This window comes from Pezoporus wallicus, unplaced genomic scaffold (assembly GCF_028554395.1).
Source record: "Pezoporus wallicus isolate ANWC-B61680 ecotype Strahan unplaced genomic scaffold, APGP_CSIRO_Pwel_v1 contig_3847, whole genome shotgun sequence".
NCBI lineage: Eukaryota > Metazoa > Chordata > Aves > Psittaciformes > Psittacidae > Pezoporus > Pezoporus wallicus.
In genome coordinates, this window is record NW_026639842.1 from 2,308,257 (window position 1) to 2,331,976 (window position 23,720).

The 23,720-nt window shown below is 38.4% G+C and overlaps 1 protein-coding gene across 3 annotated transcripts in view; it reads left to right on the forward strand.

Moving 5' to 3' along the window:
• The window catches only part of PTPRN2 (protein tyrosine phosphatase receptor type N2), a 655,166-nt gene that overhangs the window by 619,476 nt on the left and 11,970 nt on the right, over positions 1-23,720 (forward strand). For all 3 annotated transcript variants that reach the window (XM_057416429.1, XM_057416426.1, XM_057416428.1), the window contains 4 exons: positions 781-900; positions 2,029-2,195; positions 7,795-7,848; positions 9,935-9,999. In XM_057416429.1, coding sequence (XP_057272412.1) covers positions 781-900; positions 2,029-2,195; positions 7,795-7,848; positions 9,935-9,999 — 406 coding nt within the window. The remainder of the gene's footprint in view (positions 1-780; positions 901-2,028; positions 2,196-7,794; positions 7,849-9,934; positions 10,000-23,720) is intronic.

Below are 23,720 nucleotides of genomic sequence, written 5' to 3' on the forward strand. Positions count from 1 at the left end.
AAAGAGGAGAAAGAGAACGAAAGAAAAGACAAAAAGGAAAATAGAAAAAGAAAAAGGAAAAGGGGAAAGAGAAAGGAGAAGAAAAAAAAAGGAAGTTTTTTTTTTAAAAAAAGAAAAAAACAGAAAAGAAAAAAGAAGGAAGAAGAAAGAAAAAGTAATGGCCATTTGCAACAAATCTTTTATAAATGTGTGTTTGGAGGAATGATTTCTTCCAGAAATGTTTCTGGAAGAACATATTTGATTTAGGCTTTTCCTGCCTTTTCCTCATTACTGTTGATCAGATCCAACTTTTATGATTGTTTCAGCAATGCCGTACTGCAATAGCTTTTGCTGCATGGCAAACTGTAAAACGACACAGGGTTGAGGACACAAACAGGTTTCATCACATGTGACTTTAGTAGGTCTGTACTGCTTTACTATTAAATATCAAATCCCAAATAACTGTGTGTCCTGCAAGCATCATTCACCGTTCCCTTTGTGGATCTTAAAGTTCGACAGAAAAACAGCTGAACACAGTACCAGGATCAAGGAGAGGTTTTGTGGAAGACCCTAACTGAAATCGCGGGAAATTCTTTAATATTTCATGGACTCCTGCAAAATATGGTGCCAGTTTATTCAGGGATTTGAAAGCAGCTGCAGAGTAAAAGTGTCTAATGAAAATGAAATAAATTTCCTGTGAATGGAATAAATTTTGATTGTGTGTCTGAGTGCAGTAATTATACATGTCACGCAGTAATTAGGCAGTCACAATGTGGCCACGGTGTCTTTCTTTGTCTGCAGATGGTCTGGGAGAACGGCTGTGTCGTTATTGTCATGCTGACACCCCTCGTGGAAAACGGAGTCAAACAGTGCTACCACTATTGGCCAGACGAAGGGTCAAACCTCTACCACATCTATGAGGTACCTAAACAGAATATCTGGTTGTAAACGTGACAGTAAGTGTATGGGTTGATTTCATGTGGGACAAAATGGTGTTTAAGCCGATCTAACCTGGAGGTTGAGCTGAGGGCTCTTAAATACACTTTGTGTGCCTTCAAGTAGTTTTGGATTTGTAGAAAATGCAAGTGCAGTTTTAATAGCTGAATAAAATCTAGTAAATTATGGGCCAAGTATTACAATGAAAACATGGACAGTAATTTGGTCTTTCAAATGGTTTTTCAAGTAGTTGAAATATGAAAGTGTGTATTTATTTTTTACAGGAAAAATGGTATTTTTAGAACTAGTGAATTTTGCCTTAGGAAAGCCATGTGTATATCTTTGTAGAAAAGCCTCTGTATAGCTTTAGTAATTAACACTATCTATTTTTACCTCTTGTTTCAGTCACAACAGCAAATACATATTTTTATTTTTTGCTTTAGGCTTCTAGCCCAAAATATCGTATCACCAATTTTGTTGCAGTGTAACATTGACAATGGCTGTCAGATTTTTCCAGTTGTCCAGCTGAGCAGAGGAGGAAAATAATGCCACAATGCCAAATACGAATAATAGGAAAATGTGAAGGAATTACTGTTGTTTATACTAAAATGTTCACAAACTCGTTTTCAGAAAAGATGAGCTCTGCAAATAACCTGCATTTTTTAATGCTTTTTTTTTCTACGTAGCAGAAGAAACTGACTTTTCACTTCTCATATGAATTCAACGCAGATTTTTAAGACCTCTGAGAGTGGCCTGGGCAGTGCATTGTGGACATTTCTGAGTAGAAAGCAGCTGGAATCTAACACATTTTCAGGCAGTGTCTTTTGTATTCACATAAAAATAAAAAGTTTCAATTTAGTGATTTTTCCTTTTTCATTAAGACTGTCAAGAATTTTTCTTATGTTTTCAATAGAGTAGCAATGGCAGCTGACCCCTTCCTGACAACTACATTGACTGCTAAATCAAAAATATTTTCTCAGCACTGGCCAATTTACTAACGAACGTAAACCTCATGCAATTCCTTCATTTCAGACATCTTATACCTGCAATCCTGAATGTGTGGCTTGCAACTGAAATTGCTGATCTCTGTTTGTTCCTTCCTGTGGGGTGTAGGTAAACCTTGTTTCTGAGCACATCTGGTGTGAGGATTTCCTTGTGAGGAGCTTCTACCTGAAGAACCTGCAGACAAACGAGACGCGCACAGTGACACAGTTCCACTTCCTCAGCTGGAATGATCAGAGGGTTCCTGCTTCCACAAGATCACTTCTGGATTTCCGCAGGTAAAGCACAAAGTATTACAGTTTGTTTGAAGACCATACATATCTGAGGAACTAACCTAGTCCTTTTACTTGTCTTTTAAATATTTCTGGTTTGAAAAGGGAGTCCTCAGCCTGTGATGCCACAATGCTAAACTAACACAAAAATCCTCAGTAGGTTGATGTATAATGTTGTTTCACACATAGATGTTGCCTGGTTTTAGGACATACTCATTTCCTGTTTAGAGGTAGATAGCTTTTCTCCCTTTGTTCAGCTCTTCAGTGCTTCTATATTTCCTTGTTTTCCAAGTATTTATCCATTCTGCAACTTCCAGGCTTTTTGTGTGGCTCCCCTAAGGTCCTTATTGCAGGAATCTCGCAAATTATGTAGTATAAGCATGCTTGGATTAAAAAAAAACTCACAATGGAGTCATATGGCAATAACAGCATTGCCATGAGAGCATTTGCTCATAAAGATCAAACAGTAAGGTCTGTAGACCTTCTTTGGCTGCAAGAAGGTGGAAATTTGAGAAAGCAGATGAAAGTGTTGACAAAGCATACCCTCTGGAATTTTCAAGAAAGTCAACGTGGCTTTAAAATACAAATATACAAAGGCAAAACCTGTGAAAGTCCTTGCCACCTTCTCTAATGTTTGCTGTGCCTATCTAAATTTTAATTTGAAAATGAAAGCCATGCATGATAAATACTGGTCTGAAATAATCTCCGTTTGATTGCAAACTGTGCCCAGTGCCTCATGTGTAGGTGTTAGCGTGTATCAGCTAATCCACAGCAATGCGCTTATGACTAATGAATCTCTGGGAGGTTTGGGGAGCTGGTTCTCAATCCACAAGCAGCCTGTGGGATCACATGTTTTCATCTCTGTACTACAATATCACCTACAACCCCCCAAAGTGATTAGAAGGGCCTCAGTGCTCAAAAGGTCCAAACTTCTTTCAATATGTGCTGGGAGCTCTGGCTGATGCCAGTCAGATTTACACATCTGCACCTAAGGGGGAGAAGCTGGCTTATATCCAAAGGGAGCTGTTTGTACAGTTCTCTGTTGGCAAAATCTTACCCTGAAAAATTTAGGACTAAATGCCACCCTTCATCCATCAGTATTCTCATAGATATTTCAAGGCTCTTCAAAGCGGAGTCATCTCACGTGGTGCAGGTCAAGTAACAATACAGCTGTACTGCATCACTAGGAGCAATGGCTTGGTAAGAGTATAAAGCTATGCTACACAGTAGCAACTCAAAAGAAATTGTGAAGGAATGAAGCACAGCCATAGGATGGAGTTGAAACTGTAATTGAATTTTCAAGGTTTTCTTCTCTGGGTTCAAACTTTACTGTGATTTTTATAGGTTGTTTTCTGTTTGCTTTGGTACCAAGGAAGTTGCCTGTTGTGAATTTCTGTAAAAGAAAATCTGAACTGGTTCCATTAAACTGTGTGAGGCTGCAGCACGGAGCCAACACAGCATCTGATTTTACTTTTTCTGAAGTTAGTGGGAAAGCTGCTAGGAATTCTAACTAGACTATAAATGAGCCTGTACAGCCAGGACATCTGAAGTTCGGACCACCTCAACTCTGAGTTGCTTCAGTAAGAATTGAGGTCCCTGCATGACTGCAGGATTAGATCTTCAGAAAGTCAGAGTTTACGTCTCCAAGAAAGTACTTCTTAGAGTGATATCGTGTAAGAGTTAAATAGCCACGTTGAAGAAGTGTTGTGCAATACTTTGAAAGAGAAAAATGATAACTAGGTGAGAAGAGTAGTGGAGCTGCCATTCTTTGTATTTGAAGCCAGTATGAGAATGAACCTGTTAAGATTTAATTGAATTCTGAGTGTTCATTTCATATGTATTCACAGTCCAGGGTAGGGTACTGTAATCATTTGCTACGTGCAGATTTTGTACAATGAAGTCATAATACTGAATGCATAGTAAAATTCCTCCCGAAAAGGAATTTTGTCATGCACAATAGCTGGTTTATGAATCTCAGTTTTCTTGGTCATCTGACTTTCCTGATTTTATTTTTTTTTTAATGACAAGAAACCTAATGCACTATTGCTAAAATAATGTCTTTGGAATTCATTTGTACAACCCATGTTTTGCACCTGAAGCTTTCTATTCAAAGTACAAACTCCATTGAATTACAACAGCTGAGTCACAAAGGCCCCACAATAAATGCCTGATAGCGTTACCACACTCATAGTAAGGTAGCGCAAAGAAGGGGCTGCTCTCATTTCTCTTAATCTTATCTATGTTTTTATGTGCATTCAGTGTGTTTGTATATATATATGGATATGTGTGTATATTTATATATTCACATACATATATGAAATTAAGCATATACATAACCAACCCTCTATTTTTTTGTAATTCATCGCCAAGAAAAATTGGATTCCCAAAATTACCTTGCCCAGAGTCTGTGGAAATATGGACCTTAAAATTTTTATTTAAGTAAATTTTACAAGTCTCTTTGAAAACTGAAAGGTTACATTTCTCTCACTATGTATCAGACAGTGTTTTAGATGATTTTGCAACTAGCAGATACCTTAAACTTTGCAGAATTATCTACCATACTTTCGTAACATAGGTGCAAATTGCACAAAAAGAGATTATTCTATATATTTTTAAAATCTGTGTCAAAGACAGTCCCTGAGAGGTGAGGCTACTACAGAAACCACTGGTCAGTTTTAAATGCTTCTGGAGTCCTAATTTCATTTTGAACAATAGACCAATCATTATTGCTCTGGACTAGCTTGTTAGTCATGCACTGATATGTGTCATTAAATATTTCTCGAGCCCAGAGGGAGCACATTTACACTTTAAAGAGGGACTGCTAAGCTAAAAGATAATTAGCATCACATGTGAGGGCTTTGCTTAAAATATATATCTACTATGCTATCACTTCTCGCTGTGTGCAATGGCATTTACTAACACTGCTCACTTTAAAAATGGACAAATTCTTATTTTGCCAGCTAATTAGCGGTTGCCAGTGTCATTTTTGTGATGTTGCAGCTAGTAATATGAGCCCAGTTGCATAGTCACAAAAGTGATCATTGGAAACTGTGACTCTGCTGCAGGGACAATGTGGGAAACCCCTTTTCTGAGCCTCTAACGACCTCTGACCTTTGCTTGCTGATGGTTTGCATGATGATTTCTTTTTCACTCAATGAGCCAAGGGTTGGTTTGTATTACTAATCATTCTTTCTGAGTTAATTCTTCCTGTATATGTATATATATAATATATATATTTTCTTCAACATTTAAGAACTTTGCTTACTGATGAATTTCAGCTCACTCTCATTAGCCAGAACTAAGAATGAAATGAGACGTTGCTGCACTTCTAAATATTTTCATAAACTATATATATAGACAAATCTATGAACCAGCTGGATTGAAACCCTTTGTTATAATGTGTTTTCTGAAATGTGTGATAATGAAAATGTTTGAAACGCCTTCAATAAAACTGACAAACATAAGGTGTCTTTCCCTAACATGTGTCTCTGGCTGTCTGATTTACTGAGAGGTCTGATCTACTGATAGGTTGAGATCAAGTTTCTCATTGAAATTATATTAGGACTTTGGTAGATGGCTAGTCACAACACGAAAATATCTTATTACTGATGCCATACAAGGAACAAAGGAACCACACAAGCAGAAAAAGAAGTGGGAAATACCCCTCTGTAGTTATTAGCTTTTATTTAATACCTTAAATGCAGAAACAACTCTTTACTATAATGCACATGATGGGGGGTGGAGGGGATGGAACGACGACCAGCTGCACATAGGAGAATGCAGACTGATTTTGACAGACACTGTTGCAAATGTTTCAAATATAATTTACAGTACAATACAAAAAATTAATATCAGGTTTTATATTGTATAGAAGGAGTAGATCCTCAGATATGATCACCAAGAACTGAATGGTTCATTCATGTGAAAACCATCCTGCAGCTTAATTCACTGAAGTTTTGCTTGGTAGTGCTTCCATGTACATGCATTTATGGACATTATAAATGGTCCATTTAACTTCTAAACTCAGGTGCTTCTCAATGCCTTGTCACTTATTTCATAGAACATTGTTCTACTGCATTAATTACTTACATCCAAGGAATATAAATAGAGGCAGAATGTCTCTGCAAGTATGATTTACATCAGTAAGCGCAAGAGTAAGAATTGTGAAAAAAAAATCCTGAATTCTAATGTTTAAATGGAATCATTGCATGAATTTAATATTGTTAACAAGTTTGGTTTGAAACTTAAATAATAAAAAGCAGAATGTGAAAACACAGCTTCTTGGGACAACACCAACATCTCCGTGGCCTGTTTGGGTTGAGTTCCAGGTATCTTGACTTCTTGTCAGATTTAGAAGTTTAGGCATCTTTAGTCTATACTGTAAGCAATATTTAAAGATATATGCGTGTTTTCACAGCACAGATGTTAGCGAATAGATGAACAGCCAAGAACTAAATGATTCAGTAGGTTAGTTATGCTTTAAAATTCATAATATCATTGTACCACAGTTGCCAAATTCCAGCAGCTCACTTCAGTTTAGCAGTCAGGATCCTATATAACACTGCTGAGCTAGGAACTCTTGGCGGGTCTGGGCACCCCTTGGAAGCTACCCTATGAAAAGGTTTTATAGGAAACCTTCTAGCTCCAGTAAACTCAAACATCTCATCAAGCAAATTGAATGAAAGGTTTTGATTTCCTGAAGCAATGCTTTCCCATTTTAGCCTTTATTCAGCTTGTCTTGTTAACATATGTGTGCATATTTTATGGTTTTGGGGGCTTGTAACATACTTGACATGCAAAATATATCCGAGAGGAGAAGAGAGAGTTTGGGATTTTTTTTTTTGTAAGGCAATTTAAATAGATCTAAACCAATTTTGTGGGCTCCATTCCTAGACTGAGTATCTTGGTTTGCTTCAGCACCAGTTAATTCCTTCATTGAATTTACATACCAGCAGACCTGTTCTGTAGCTGTACTTTTATTGATTGATTTCACATAGATTCTCTGGCCACTGAGAGTGTATAACCAGGAAGGTGTGAAAGACAATAGTGTGTAAATATTAAAAATATAAGACTTCTGCACTGGAACCAAAGCAGTAAAGCTTCTGATGGGTTTAGTTATTTTTACCACAGCGTGTTACATTTTACAATTTTGTGAAAAACTTTTCAGGAGTTGGTATTTGTCTTTCTGGGGAGAACTGGTTTAACAAATCGGCACATACTGTACAAAGTATGGTGGAATAGCCTTTTTAGTTTTGGATTCAGTTTGATGCTCTTCGATATTTCTTTGAACAAGCTCATGAACTCAAAGTTGGCTTGAAAATTAAAGCATCTCAAGATAATCTTAGTTTTGGAGCTAAGACATGAGACATTTGAGAAAATAGCTCATTTATTTTGCCTATCCAACAACGATAATATGTTTTCTGGGATTTCTACAGCAGCAAAGCAGAAGCACTTGATACAGGATTATGTATGTAACAACTGCTTATTATAAAAGGAAATTATCAACCTGCAATATTTGTTTTTTCTTTTTGCTTATTTTTGACAGTTGGCAAAAGAAGCAGTATGTAATATGCTCAATTAATTTTTTGTGTCTGTTTTATTTCAGAAAAGTAAACAAGTGCTACAGGGGTCGCTCTTGTCCAGTAGTTGTTCATTGCAGGCAAGTACAATTTCTAAAATAGCTTTAGAGAGATTTTTATGTGTAAGAGTTTAATATAGACATAAACAATATGAGCAAATTAAAGCTTTAGACGAATCACTAGATGGATAGTGAGGTAGGCTGAAGGTATTAAGGTATTACATGTAATTCAACTGGATTTTAATACTAATTAATAGTTGGGATCTGTTTTCGTAATAAAATAATCCTTTCCTATGACTTCATAGATGTTGTGCCAAGACTTGTTAATGTATGGCCACCCTTTCCAACACAAGTAACATTTCAATTTCATAAATCTCCTTCAAAATGATATAGTGTTTGCTTGCATTCCCTTCCAGTTCAGTCTATTTTATTAACATTCAATTATGTTTTATTTCTTCTTTGCTTGCTATTAGTGATCATGGTAAGAGGAGAGCAATGTCAGGGAGTAAAAACCTACTCAGAGATTGACTAATCCTTTAAGCACAGTTTATCTTTAGGCCTGACATTCTGATAGATGCACGCAAAAGCTATTCGGCGGGCCAATGAAACACTTTATAATAATAATGTTAATGATTGGTTTTGCTATTGGAGATTCTAAGGAGAATGTTGCACTCATTTATTGATTATATTCTTGTAGATAAGGAAGATAGAAAACCAGCCCTGCTAAGAGGCAGGTTGTTTGACATGTGGCCCTCCACTTTGGGTGGGAGTGAGGAGGGAAAGAATATGTTTCTCATGTGTGGCTCAGCAGGGTTCCACTGGTTGCAAGGAGGCCCTCTGCAGAGGTGAATGCTCTGGAGGAGGCTTGTCTGCATTGCACTCAGGAAGCCTGAGAAGAGAAACATTTGATGCAGAATGAAGAGCCTTCAAGTTTCTTCCTCGTTACTTACTGTGATGGATGGAAATGTCTACTATCAGCTCAGTAGTTTTTGTTTTTATTGGGCCTGATCGCTGCCTTTTTACTCATTATTCAGCTTAACTAATAAGATTGTGTCTTTGTTCTCTTCATAGACATAAAAAAAAAATTATTATCGTTACCTCTTTTTCTCTAAGCAGTGATCTGGTAACTGAAAAAACCTGTATCTACAGAGACTTAGCAAAAATTAAGTTTCAGAGCCTGCCTGTAAACAGAATGTGATAACACGCTTCACACTGTTCTATTATTTTTCTTTTCATTAATTCTTGTACACAAATTGAGCTATCAGTAAAAATAATGGCTTAATTAATAAAACTACATACCAGTCTAATTGGTCACACATGCACCTTTATAAAAATTTTGGGGAGGGAAAGAAAAAAAGCTTTTACTTAAAGTCTTAATTATGTTTGCTAACAGCAGCTCTAAAAGAGCATCGTGCTGGCAATTACACGTTGCTCTCTGAAAGGGACACAAGCTGCATTCAGATGAGGAAGCTTCCCCCCTCCCAAGGCTTGGTCTCACATCTCTGAGGAAGGGCTGATGGTACAAACAAAAGTTAAAGCTGTTTCTTAGGAATTGCACAATATTTTTTCTGGGTTTTGCAACTAAGTAAGAATTAAAGGGAAAAGTAAAAAGAAAGACCAAACCCTTGTGATGTATAGTGAAGAAAGATTACCCTCGGTAATCAAAAGTCCCTCAGTAATCAAATATTTTGGTTCTCAAATAGGTCTTTATATGCATTCTCTCTGACTACTGTGTTAAAAATGCAATCAGCAACATTGTGGGATGTTCTGATAGTGTTCTGGTCTAACTTATTCTGTGATTCTTGATCACATATACAGGTGACTATAAGCTCATTATATGTACGCTTTCTGAACAGAAACGATATCCTGTTTTAGGGTTAGTGACTTTTCCAGTGTTTAAAATGCTTTTCTTGCATAAGCACAACTTGGCTTAAAAAAGTCAGAACAGAGTCCTGTTACCTGTGCAGGCTAATAGTTAATCTTCCACAAACAGCTTGTGTTAATTCAGTGCAAGCTTTCTCTCCTCTCTCAGTATCCTACTTTAGCCCCTTGTTCTCTCCTCTTCCCCCATGTGTAACAGTATAACACTGAGGGCAGGTGCCTTCATGTTAAGTCTAGATGCACATTGATAGGCTTTATTTTTTTCTTTTTCCCTTTCTGTTGGCAGTGATGGTGCGGGAAGAAGTGGAACCTACATTCTAATTGACATGGTTCTCAATAAAATGGCCAAAGGTGAGAATCAAAAGGCTTGTTACTTCCTTGGTACTGAAAGATGTGCTTGTGTTGCCATGACAACGCAGGGAGCAATATTCACAGAAAATCTGAGAATAAATTAGAGGCAAATCGTACTCTTTCCTGAGCATTCTTAAGTTTTATTTTCATAGCAATTTCAAACAAACCCAAATGCAAATGCTTTGTGAATGAGCAGGTGGTTTTGTGCTATTGAGAAGTACTTGAATTTTTAAACTTTTCATTTAAAATAGTTATTACAGGTTTTAGAAGAAGATACCTTAGGCTGTAGAATCCTTATTTAGTGGGTAAGTGAGTTAAGTCCTGGGCTGCTTCATGAGTGTTGCCCAGTCCTCTGTCACCTGTCCAGCCATGATGATCAAACACCAGTACTTCTCTTTCGCCTAGAAGAGACGGTACCAGACAGGGCCTCATGTGCTGCACAGATTTTTCTCTTAGGTGGAAGAGGACTGCAGTGAACAGGATAGAGGACTGAAAATAAATCATCTAATACTCTGTTCCTAGTGCTGCCACCATCCAGTATTGAACAATTTTTAAAACTTTTCTGTTTCTGAGTTTCCTTATCTCTAAAATGTAATTTTATGAAGTGGAAAATCATGTGTCAACATAAATGAATACTGTTGTTTCTTGAAAATGAAGTCTATAATTCTCTAGAGATTGGGGCCATTTCTTTACTTTTTATTGATAGGTAAATGGTTCATGGTGGGAAGTACTTGAGATATCCTGAAGTAATCTTTGTATGTTAGAACTAAACCAAATTTTAAATACTGATACTGTCTTCAAAAGAAGGAAGCTAAAAAGTGGGAGTGTTCAAAGACTATTGTGTCTTTTAACCTGACTGTAGGTTAAAACACATAATAGTCAACTTCATTCATGTTTTGTACCCCTTCTCCATTCCTTTGACCATGTTTGTTTCACAGTTTCATAGAACTGCATTTTAAGAGGAAGAGAAATTTTAGGAGGTTGAAGATAAACAAAAAATAGTACTTTTCCTTTTTTACTTCTTAACCTGAGTTCTTAAGACACCTTGATCTGGCATTACGCAGATATGTGCATTTAAAGAAAAAGTATTGATTGTAAAAATGTATATTAATTTATAGAGCGAAACAGTATTTAATTCTTTGAGTTCTAGTCAATTTACAGTTGTTTAAAATCTCCTAGCGCAGACGTATTTTTACATGTATTTTAAAAGCACACTCCATGCTTCGCGGTCATCAGCTCTTGCATCCTGCATGTCCCAGCCCTGTGGGACATAGTGGCACCCTGTCCCTTTAGAAAGAAGAGTTTAGTGTTTTCTTTCTCTCCAGATTCTGTTAACATGTCTCGTCAAACGTAGACTGAATGTTCTGCCTGTGAGCATCATGTGGAACTAGCTGCTCATCTTAAAAGAAGTCGTGCGTTTGCCTTCTCCTTAGCACTATCCTGAAAATAAATTCGTCAGTGGGATGAGATAAGTTTTTGATGCTGGTTGGAAAACAGGTTTCACTCTGTGGAGGAATAGGGAGATATTTCCAATGCTTGTTACGTGCCACGTGACAACCCAGTCTTTAAAAATAGAAGCAATGGTACGTCGTAAAATTAATGTAGACCTTTGTTAGGTGTTTGTTTGGCTCATTTCAGTCATCGGCCGTCATGAAAACTAGATTTAAAGTATATGCAACTTACTTGCATAAAGAAGTAAATAGGAGTATTTTCTAGCTTGGGGCTTTCAGCCACTTAAGGGAGGGTTGACTTTGTTGTAAAAGCACTGAAGAATGCCATTTATTGACTCCATTGTACCATGTAATGTCAAATTCCATTTTAAGTGTGGGCTTAGCTCTTCACAATGCCAGACAAGTCATGTGAAACTGGCCAGAGAAAGGCGTCACAGGGCTTTTTGGAGATCGGTCACCCCCATTTTGTTCTTGACCTGCTCCCCTCTGCCCATGGGGGTGTGCGATGCGAAATCCCCTGACCTGGTGCTTTGGCTGGGGTTTAAATGAAAGATCAAAGGGCAGAGCGGGCATCTCAGCCCTGCTGAGGTGGGCCTTTCCCAGGCTGTCACACTGTGCGGCCGCCAAAGGTTTTGTTCGGGCGGGAACCAAGGCCCAGCCTGTGCGGCCGGGGCCTTCTTTGTCTGGCCTGAGAAGCTGGAGGCCCAGGTTGAGGATCCAATGTTCATCAAATGATCAAAGGCCTGAAGCCCTGGACATGAAATCTTTCTTTCCATTTCCTTTTCTTAGAGAATGAATTGCACAAGTGGCAAAGAATGCCCTTTCCAAAGCTTTTATGTGGAGTGCGAGGGCTAACTTCAGAGTCCTTCAGCGCTAAACATAAAAATGTAAGTGCACTTTCAATCTGGGCCCAGCTGCAAGGCCAGCATCTAGTAACATTTCTTTCAGAAAGGCTTTTAAGGATTAAGGCCTTCAGTCTTTCAAAAAAAAAATAAAACCCAAAAAAAAAACAAAACACCACGCCACCCAAAAACCCGGACCTTTAAGAATAAACTTAGAATAATTTGAGTTTCTTGTTCCACTCTCTGGTTTATTAGAAAGTAGACAATAATGCATTTTTAAATTAAAGTAAATAGAGGAGTACTTAGTTTCGGCAGTGGGAAAGTAGAAAGCAATCAATAAATGCCTTGGCTCTGTAGTGAGGTTTTTAATAGGGTAGGACAAGAAAAGGAGCTCCTTTTTCATGTAATGATTTACTTCCCTGCATTCTCTTAGACAGTTAACTGTAAATGCCTTTGTCATTTACAATTTCTTCTTCTACTGCTCGTTGAATTAGTGCTAATGCTTAGTCTATTAAACATGTTATAAATTCATATCTTCAACTGTCGTGTCTGTTGCCATCCCTCCTATTATTTTAGATGCTGAAAACCACCAACAAGGGACCTCTTCCTAAAACGTAAAGCAGGGGAAAAGAAATCAAGTAGGGGAGGGTTTTGTGCTTGACACTCGGCACATTAGTGTGATGGTCTCAACCCCTTTAAGAAAGCAGTAGAGTGTTTTAAAAAGCAAAGCATGCTATTTCAATGCACTTGCAGGGCAGTAAAATGGGTACCGAGGGTAGAAATGCCCCCTTGGTGTACCTGGGGGGTTGAGCTGGCGGGAGGACACACAAGAGCTCCCATGGAGCTCGCAGGAGCTCTCTCTCAGCAAACACCTTTCTGCCTTTGAGAGCCACACAGAGCTGGCCTGTGGGACTCCCTCTGGCTCTGCTGAGCATCAGGAAGGATTTCCTGTTGGGTCACATTTTTAATTAATTTCACTGTCTTTACTGTCCTTGCAATCATTACTGTCTGTAATGATTGCATTTGTGCGTTCACTCCAAACAGCCACATGAAATAATCTTATTAGATACTGGAACACTGGAAGAAAAGCAGTGTCCATTCAGTGCTATCATTCCTATGTGGTGTCAGCAGAAAGTTTTAAATGGAAGTGTATCCTTTTGCTTAGTTGTTCCAGTAACTTTGTGCTGCTATTTATCATGCAGTTTATTACTATGATATTTTTATTGCTAGATTCATCTGCAGAGTAGTTAAAAGACCCTTACCCTATACCTAGCACAGAAAGAACAAAACCTAAGTGGTATTGAACCTGGCCTTACAATAACATGCGTAAGAACTATTTGATGTGTTTTAACTATGACAGCTATCTAACTACGATACCATTTTTATATGGGTGTTACAATTTTAATACAGTCACCAAGTCACCTCTCATTTCCTTGACAGACAGCTTAAGACAAGTTCAGTTTTGAGTGAGAAGTGATTTATTTCAACTTCATGTGCACTTCCATGATTTAAATAAATAGAGAAAATTATAATGGATTGTTTTTGTAGATAACAATGCTTGCTGAATTTTTGACAGAGGCTGTTTTTCTGAGGCTGATTTCTACTGAGAATTTCAATGTTCTGGATGTATTTAAAAGTTTGATTCTTTGTAACTAAGGAAGATAAGCTGATTTAGATTTAGTTCTACTTTATATTCCTTCCTCACCCCAAACTCAGGGTAACTCTGAGATGATGAGGTTTTTTCTTTTTGTCTGATCTGGAGGAAAGTTGAGAATTTTCTTATTTCTTGTCTTTCCTGCAGTCTTATTGTAGTGACTAAAAGTTCCATATATTGCAAGACATTTTTATTGAATGTTTCTGGCATGAAAAACTAAAAAAAAATGAGATTACGAGTCTTCCCACTTTCATTTTTCTGAACTGAGAGGCTTGGATAGTGTAGATAATGGTTTGATTTTTAGATATTAATCCAGCCAGCAGCTGCGTAGGGTTTGCTGACCATCTATTTTCTTGTGTTTGAACTAGCTGGAGCAAGATGAGTCAAAGGAAAGGCGAATATGAATTTTGAAGTCCTTTTAAAGTATTGCTTTCCGAATTCTAAAACCCAGCAAAAAGATTTGATTTACCAAAGACAAACCAGCGGTTTATTCTCTCACATTCAAAAGCTTGGATTATAATTGATGAGCGCACACACTCTGGCCTGGGCTGGCTGCGGAGGTTATCTCCCCAAGTCCTTCCCTTGCCCCCGCTACCCTATTGTCTGAGGGTCTTGTGAGTCAGCTCCTGAGCAGATGCAGTTTATACCATGACATTTTAAGGCAAAACAAAAGATTCCTTAATTCGCCCTCTGACTCATCGTGATCAAATGATTTTGGCTAATCTGAACCCTTGCTGAGGTTTTGCTTATCTGCTGTGTGGATTTAACAATCATAATGAAGTTGTGGGGTTAGCTCATCTCTGAAAGGATTTTATGAAAGAAAATGCTTGCCCATATTCATGTTAAAATAGATTCAATCTGCTTATTTTTGAGTCCTTATGCAAAGTCTGAGAAAATTCTATTGTTCAGTGGTGCTGATACAAGTCCAGAGCAGCCTATTTCTGACATGCTCTTGGGGAATAAGGGAATATTTTTCAGCCCAGGATCCAGCTTCTCCCATGAAAATAAAACATACTACGTGTCATACAGTGGTTGGGAGAATATACAGTGTAAAAGAGAGATTAGGTTGGGGGGGGGGGGGCGATGAGGAGAGTGCGGTAAAAGGACAAAAAGTGGAATTAGAAATAGGTGTTATTCTGCAGAAAAAAAAATCAGGATTTAAAAAAACTAATTGTTTTCATGTTCTCATGTTCTCAGTTTGAATTGATCATGTTGCTGGTCTTCAAGGTTTGGGTGAGACAGATTATTATCTCTAGGAAAAAGGAAAAAAAAATGCAGGTTGGTAAAGCCAAAAAAATTAAGGTCTGCTTTGTGCACTATTGTGCTATCCACAAGACTGTCTCAGTTCTCAGCAGCAATAATGCTAAGCATATAAAACTGAAACATTGCTATTTCAATTTCTGAAGGAAGTTGTTAGTGTTCATGTAAACGTATCATACGTTATAAGGCTATTTTTTCAAATGAGCTTCATTTATGTATTGTAACTTTTATGTAATGAGTTACCCTGGAAACACAATTAGGCAAATAGTGCTCATTCTTGCAGCCTTTCCCAGCAGATAATTAATCACAATGAGAGCTGGGCCCCCAGCTACATGCAAAAATGTATAGCAAATGTATAAGACAGTGTTTTACGGTCCAGCCTGGGATGCTCAGCAAACTCTCACTATTTAGAACAGTGTTTATTTCCTTTGTAAAACACATTTTGGCATATAAATCTTTAAAGCTTTTGACTCATTGACACTAAAGAGTCATCGATTATTAGTTCATAAAATGATAAAAATGTAGCATGTTCTGTAGGCTTCTGTTGTGAAATGAAATAGTGACCATGGGGAAGATGGTGTTGGTTAATGTTTTCTAATGTTGTATGGACTGCATTTTTAGCAGGTTTCCTTTATGGCATATAGACATTTCAAACAAAAAGCAAATAAGTTATTGACATAACTTTTTTGTTTTTTTCTTCTTTGTACAGTCAGGGTTTACTCTAAAAGAGCCGTATTTCTTGAGTTATTTGTTGTTCTGGAGATTTTATTGGAAAAAAAAATGCGACTAGGAAAGTGTGGTAGAAAGCAATTCTAATTATCCAGGGTTTGGGGCAAATGAATTGTGAAGAAAGACTGATCAGACATGGGCTGTTCCTTGGGAAAGGGAGCACGAAAGGGGGTCCCCACAGAGCAGTAGAAGATCCTGAAAGGAATGTATTGATGTCAGTAAGCAGCTTGAGATAGTGACTAATTTGAAAACAAGAGGTCATTGACTGAAACTAAGGAGGAGACAAGCAGATAAGGAATTTGGGCGGCATTTTTTCACACAATGGGTAGGTTAGAATATGGAAAAGTGGAAAAGCTGGTCATAGAAATACTGTGCTATCAGTTTGAGAAGCAGCTGGGCAAATGTTTGGAAAAGGAGGTTTATATGCAGAGTGAAGAACTACTTTTTTTCTGTAGCTAATCTCATGTGGCAGTCCATAGAAGGATTTGAAGAGAAGTGTTTAATTGACCAGATGGTAGTCTTCTGGCTGTAAAGGGTACAATGTATATTACCTAACTAAAGTGTAATTATTCCACAAGTTCTATAGCTGCACCAGCCTAGTCACTTTTAAGTATAAACTTCATTAAAGAATGAATCTGTAGTAGTGGCATCTTTTATTCAGGTCACTCCATGTACTGTTTTATGAAAGCGTTGCCACCATTGTGCAATGTAAAATGAAAGTAATGTAAAATGTAGTTCTTACAACTTCAGAGATTCATGAGGGTGAGCTACTTCTGTGTTCCCTGTAATGAAGATTCAAATTTTGCAAAGAGGACTCTGAGATTTTTGGGGGCCAATTGGGGCACGTTTAAGAAGTGTCATTCTTAACTTTGTTCACGTTAAGCACGTGGAGATAAAATGCCTTTCAGGTAATTCACCAGTAGTTTCTGGAAGAGGTACTAAAAGAAGAAAATCATATAGAACTCTATGGGGGCTGGTACTGAGGAACGCCTATAAGTAGGCAGTAGATTCACATCTGTAACTCTTGCTACGTATACTCTTTGTATGTGTGCATGTGTACGTATGTGCACATGTAAGATGAATTTAGATGCGTGCACTGGTATTTTCTGGAGTGACCATAGTTGATTATGGGATATCTTGCCCCATATGGAATATAACTCATTAACTTCTATTTCATGCATGTAGCAATATAGGCATATTCCTTTTATTTTTAACTTCTGGGGACGTGGAGGGAATGTGGATGTAAAAGAGAAACAATTCCTATATGGTATAGAATGTGATGTTGCATATTCTCATGCACAGTGGAAGTGAGGAGGGATTGGTCCTCAAATTAGCATCCATTTGCATTCAGTTACAGTGAGTGGTTTCTGCATGTTTTTTCTGCAATGATAAAGGATATTAGCTTAAAGGCTGGCATGTCAGTAGTGAATCTCTATCCCTGCAACTGTTAAAATCAGGGTGAGCTTAGAAGCACTGTTTTCCTGAAGCAGTTTTTAAAATGTTAGGCTGTTCCTAGGTGTTTAATCTTCAGTATCACCTTTCATTGGATTGTGTACTGACAAAGCCATATCACATTTATAACATGCAGTTTTCAAGTATTAATATAAAATGTGTAAACAGTAACATTATATAATATATACTCTCTGTATGTATGACTTTCACAATAATTTTCATTACTTACTTTTATTTCTTCTCCATTTATATGCTTGCTTTTCCCATTGTGTTCTTTTCATTGTGGTTCTTTTGGTTTCTGATAAAGGCAGCAAAATTTTAATTTGGGTCATTGTTAGGTGTATAGAGACATGTATTTTGTCTGAAATTACAGGCAGTTCACTAATTCAGGTATATGTTGGTTCGATCACAAAATATGTGGACGCACACAGATTTTGTTCATCTCAGGGACAGAATAAGCTTTTAATGAAAATGCCAGCCTGAATACATTTATCTTTTCTGTTACCTTTAAAAGCGTGTCCCTCACTAGTCTTTTGCTGATGCTTTTTTTCCTCTTTCCATGAAATGCATCAGATGATCCACCTGGCCAATAGCAGAACTCCAGCAGCTACAGCAGCAGACATCTGGATAACTACAAATGAAAATGGTTTTTATTCTTGTAGTTTCTAGCTGTTGTTCAGATCCCTTTTTAACTCTTAATATTTACAAGTGTTTGTATTTAGTGGGCACTCAGACAATGCAAGTTGAAGGAAGAAAATACTCTTGTTTCTTCACAGCAGAGCACTATACAAACAGCAGTTACCCTTACAATGTGTTTTTTACTTCTGTGGCCTTCCCTACACTATACTGCAACTGATTTATCTTTTCATGGTTCCATTTTGCTTTTTCTTTTGTCATGGCCTTCAGAATTGCCAAACTGGGGAGGTGAGGGAAGAGGGGAAAGCAATAGACACAAAACACAGATCTCAAACACCATTATATTTGGCGGATTCTAGCATTTGTGAGCCCTAAATACAGAGTAGAAACTCAGATCTTTTCAAGCCAGGTTTGTTCCATCTAACTTTAGCCGTATAAAACATGTAACATTAAGCATCTCACCTAACGTAGTTGTCTAGGTCTCCTCAGTCATCAGTGGAGAATGATACACACCTCTGGAGGATAATTCTCAGGCAAACGAATTGCCCATCAGAGCTTCCCCTCTCTCTTTTAGCTGTTGAGAGAGGAGATGACTAACTGCTATTCGAACTTCAAGGATGGCTGGAGTAGATGAGATGAGGCTGGGCCTTTGAGACTAAGCTGGTTAGTAAATATTACTGGTATGCCATTAAAACTAATGGTCAGTGAAGAAGTAGTGTTACACCCCCCCTAGTTATGACCCCTTCCTCTTTAATCAGATTGAGTTTGCCCCTCATATGGTGTGATTAAATGTTTCACTGCAACATTAAGTACTCAATGGGGCAGACACTTGCTGGAGCAGCTACAGAAGCCATCCTTTAGAAGCTGTCAGCGGAAAGCTGGAGGCATCTAGGGCTTTAGGAGCATTGCAAATCTGTAGCATATCTGTGCTACATCCAGCTAGCTTGGGTACTGGAAACAGCATAGCCGTGGCAGTGTAATAGTCCATGAGTACTGATTTACCTCCAAATGCCCCAGAGGTAAATCATGGCCACTTCTCTTTCTATACGCTACCACAGCTACCAATATAGATTGGGCCTCTTTCATGTGTTAGGCTCCTGGCAGGCCTGGATCTAGTCACTGTCTGTCCTTTAGTATGTTTCTTTCCTTCAGTTTCCACAGTTCACCACCTTTTTGCTAGGGCAAAGCTGAATGCAGAAAAGGGGCAGAAAATACTGCACTTTAAACCCAAGAAAGCCTGTTTGTCAGAGTACTCACACTGAGAGGGAAGAAAGGCAGCATAAAGCTGTTGTGCATGAGTTTGCTTTGACCATGAAGCATCATTTTTAGGCATGAGTCATGCAGTCATCACCCAAACATGAAAAACACTTGTATTCTTCCTAAACACAGACACGCTGTGATGAGACAACTCACCTTCCTTGCTGACACTTGATTTTTGCCTTAATTTTCTTTCTCATGTGGGTTTTTGTTATTTCATAGTATTACAAGTGATTCTTCCATGGCAGTCCCAATTGCCTGTGAATACTGTGTCGCACATGACTGTGAGGCTAAAAGGCTGCCAATCAGCAGTATCTTCCAAGTATTAATTAGATCTTTTTCAGCTTCTAGCAACATCAGCAGAAAGAACTGTATTAGGGACTCTTCCATTGAGATTATAACAAGATGGGTTTCATTTTGACCTAGCAAGTCCCTTTGCCCTTCAAGGCCTAATTCAAAATCTATACAATATACTAAATATTAAAAAAATGCATTAAGCAGGTAATATCTAACTAGAATGGTTTTGAATACTTCCTGTTGCAAGAGAAAGGCACTTCACAGGTCATTTCTGTATTCCCCTTAGTGCTCCATTTTTTTCTGTTGGGACAAATGTTTATTGCCATCATCATCTCAAGGAGAAATGGTAACAGTACTAATAATCCCCCATTTACAATGGCTCATCAAGACTCCTACGTCATATATTCAGCTTTGTGATAACTTTATGATCAAGGGGGACAGAAAGAGGGCTGAGAAAGGTGCAAAGGGTATTGGAAAAAAAAAATAGAGTATCTATCTAGGTCCTCATCTCCCTAGTGTCCAAGTACCTTGTAACCATTAATGGATTTGCCTTCAGAACAACTTACTATGTGGGAAAAAAATGGTTCATTTTATAAATGATGGTGTGAAACATAGGGTGAATTTAATGATTTAACCAGCATGTTGCAGGAAGTCAGAGTCTCAGCCTGGAAGAAAATTCAAATGTATCTAAACATAGCCATCCTTAGGACTCACATTAACAAAATTATAGCAGTTATGCAGAGTTATAATCATATCTTTTTGAGAATATATACCGGTAGATCTGAAAGTTGTTCCCAGCTAGAAAAATCCTTTTTAATTTAATATTCATGAGTGATGTGTATTTGTAAAGCATTCACAAAGAAAACTCTTCAGTTTGGGTTATTTAAAAAGAACCCCCCCACAAATAATGGCTTTGATGAAGTATTTAAGGATCATTTTATTTTTATAAACACACAAAAAATTCAGAGCCTCTAGAATCTAAAATATTCCTTTTAATACAGTGCTTTAATATAAAATTCTATCAGTCTCAAAGAATCTACTGCTGCAGTTTCATTAGTAATGTATAAAATAGGACTTTTGATTTTGCTTTCAATGCAAGTATGTTCAAGCCTATTGCATAAAACTAAAATCTCAAAGCTTACCTTAATTAAGCCAAAATTTTCATACATTTATGTAACAAATGCTGATTGTTCTTATAACTGAAAAAGAAAGTAAACCCAGCACGTTTTCAGGTGCATAAGCTCCATAGTTTGATAAACCTGAAAACCACTTTTAATGCCTTCATTTTTCCTTCACAGCTGATATATTAAAAGGTATTACCCCTCTTGACAAACTTTGTTTGTCCTATTCCTGTACCATCACAGTGACATCAGTGCTGATACAGTATGGAAAGGATTATCCTCCACAGAGAGTTTCTCATGTGTTCCATGCTTAGCAAAATAGGTCCCCTGCCATGTTTAAGGGAATGAGAAGAGAAGGAAGATTTCACTATTAAGTTATAAAACTAACATTACAAAATTTGTGATGATTTGAAATATTGCACTCTGCTGGTCACCTCAAGGAGCCTATTGCAGCAGCATTTGTCTAGTCCTTTATTTATTGCAGGAGGAAAAGGCAATTCAGCTTTTACCTATGACATGCTGGATCCTCAGCCTATGTACCTATCTAAGGGCAAACACTTTAACCCCTTGAGATCTGCTAATCAGGAGCACCAGCTGTTAAGTGCCAGTGTGCATCTTGCATTGGTGCCTGAGGGGAGAGAAAGGGTTGCAGAAGACATGACCCTAAACTTCAGAAGCTGCTTCTCTCCTTGGGGGCAAAATATCATTCAGCCTGCATCTTCTCTTGTTTTCTTTTAGTTTATCCATTTAACGTTCCTGATGTGGGTTCTTGTGCACTCACTGTGAATGCTTGAAGCCTTTAGGAAGATGGTAGTTAATTACTGAAGTTAAAGTCTGCCTTGCACGGGTGTGGAAGTGCTTTTGGAAGTATTTACTCAACTAGCTCGCTGAGCTGTTAAGGGCAGGAGGAAGGCTAGTAGTATCTGGCTCATAGTGAGTTACTGCAAATGCATGTTCTGTTTGAAAGCAAAAACCAACACTGTACATTACACAACCATTTTTCATAATACTGCTGGTACAACATTAGCTCAGTGTCACACTAAGTTACATTTGTACATTCACTTAAAACAAGCAATGAAATCCATTGTGAAAAAGGAGCTTGTCACAAGCACAAACCAAATTTATTCCCTGCAGAGTAAAATACAGTCAAAAGGTGGAAAAGCAGTTTTGTGTTCTTTAAATGCTTCCTCTTTTACCACTCCCTTTATTTTCTGAAACAACAGTAGCACTGTTAAGCAGACAGATACATATTGGTGGGGAGAAAAGATAAAAAAATACTGCCTTTTGACATGTTTTTTGTTCTCTTTTCCAGTTTTCTGTGCTCTCTAGCCTAGTATTTTTAACTCCTTCTCTAGATTATTTGTTTTATGACAATAAATTAACATCTCCATCTGTTGGCTGGACTTCATAGTTTACTAGCCTGAGCAAAGCACTTCCAATAATGGAATATCCTTGGAATCAGTGGATCAAGTTCTTCCATATTTTAAACCACTGCATCAAACTTAGCTTGTATGTGGGATTTCCAGATAAGCAGTGTATAAAATGCTTTAACAGTGTATGGGTATTTTTCAGCCATCTCAGTAAGAGTGTGATTTGACCCTAATATCCTTAGTTGCAATATAGAATTATAGAATAGTTAGGGTTGGAAAGGACCTGAAGATCATCTAGTTCCAACCCCCCTGCCATGGGCAGGGACACCTCACACTAAACCATCTCACCCAAGGCTCTGACCAACCTGGCCTTGAACACCACCAGGGATGGAACATTCACAACCTCCCTGGGCAACCCATTCCAGTGCCTCACCACAATAACAGGAGAGAATTTCCTTCTTATATCCAATCTAAACTTCCCCTGTTTAAGTTTTAACCTGTTACCCCTTGTCCTATCACAACAGTCCCTAATGAAGAGTCCCTCTCCAGCATCCCTATAGGCCCCCTTCAGATACTGGAAGGCTGCTATGAGGTCTCCACGCATCCTTCTCTTCTCCAGGCTGAACAGCCCCAACTTCCTCAGCCTGTCTTCATACAGGAGGTGCTCCAGTCCACTGATCATCCTCGTGGCCCTCCTCTGGACTTGTTCCAACAGTTCCATGTCCTTTTTATGTTGAGGACACCAGAACTGCACACAATACTCCAGGTGAGGTCTCACAAGAGCAGAGTAGAGGGGCAGGATCACCTCCTTCAACCTGCTGGTCACGCTCCTTTTGATGCAGCCCAGGATACAGTTGGCTTTCTTGGGCTGCGAGCGCACACTGAAGCCGGCCCATGTTCATTTTCTCATCAACCAACACCCCCAGGTCCTTCTCTGCAGGGCTGCTCTGAATCTCTTCTCTGCCCAACCTGTAGCTGTGCCTGGGATTGCTCTGACCCAGGTGTAGGACCTTGCACTTGGCATGGTTAAACTTCATGAGGCTGGCATCAGCCCACCTTACAAGAGTGTCAAGGTCCCTCTGGATGGCATTCCTTCCCTCCAGCGTATCAACCGAACCACACAGCTTGGTGTCGTCAGCAAAGTTGCTGAGGATGCATTCATTATCACTGTGCACGTCACCAATAAAGATGGTCTCATGATTGATCTCAACACCAATCCCTGAGAGTCACCACTTTTTACCAGTGTCCAGTTGGACATTGAGCTGCATGTGGCCATCCAGCCAGTTCTTTATCCACTGAGTGGTTCATCTATCAAGTTTATATCTCTCCAGTTTAGAAACAAGGCTGTCGTGCAGGACAGCGTTGAACACTTTGCACAAGTCCAGGTAGATGACATCAACTGCTTTGCCTCTATCCATCAGTTCTGTAGCCCCATCATAGAAGGCCACCCAATTGGTCAGGCCTTCACCTTGGTGAAGCCGTATTGGCTGTCACTGGCCACCTCATCATTTTTCATGTGCCTTAGCATGATTTCCAGGCTGATTTGCTCCATGATCCTGCCAGGCACAGAAGTGAGAGTGACTGGTCTGTAATTCCCCGGGTCATCCATTTTCCCCTTCATGAAAATGGGGGTTATAGTTCCCTTTTTCCAG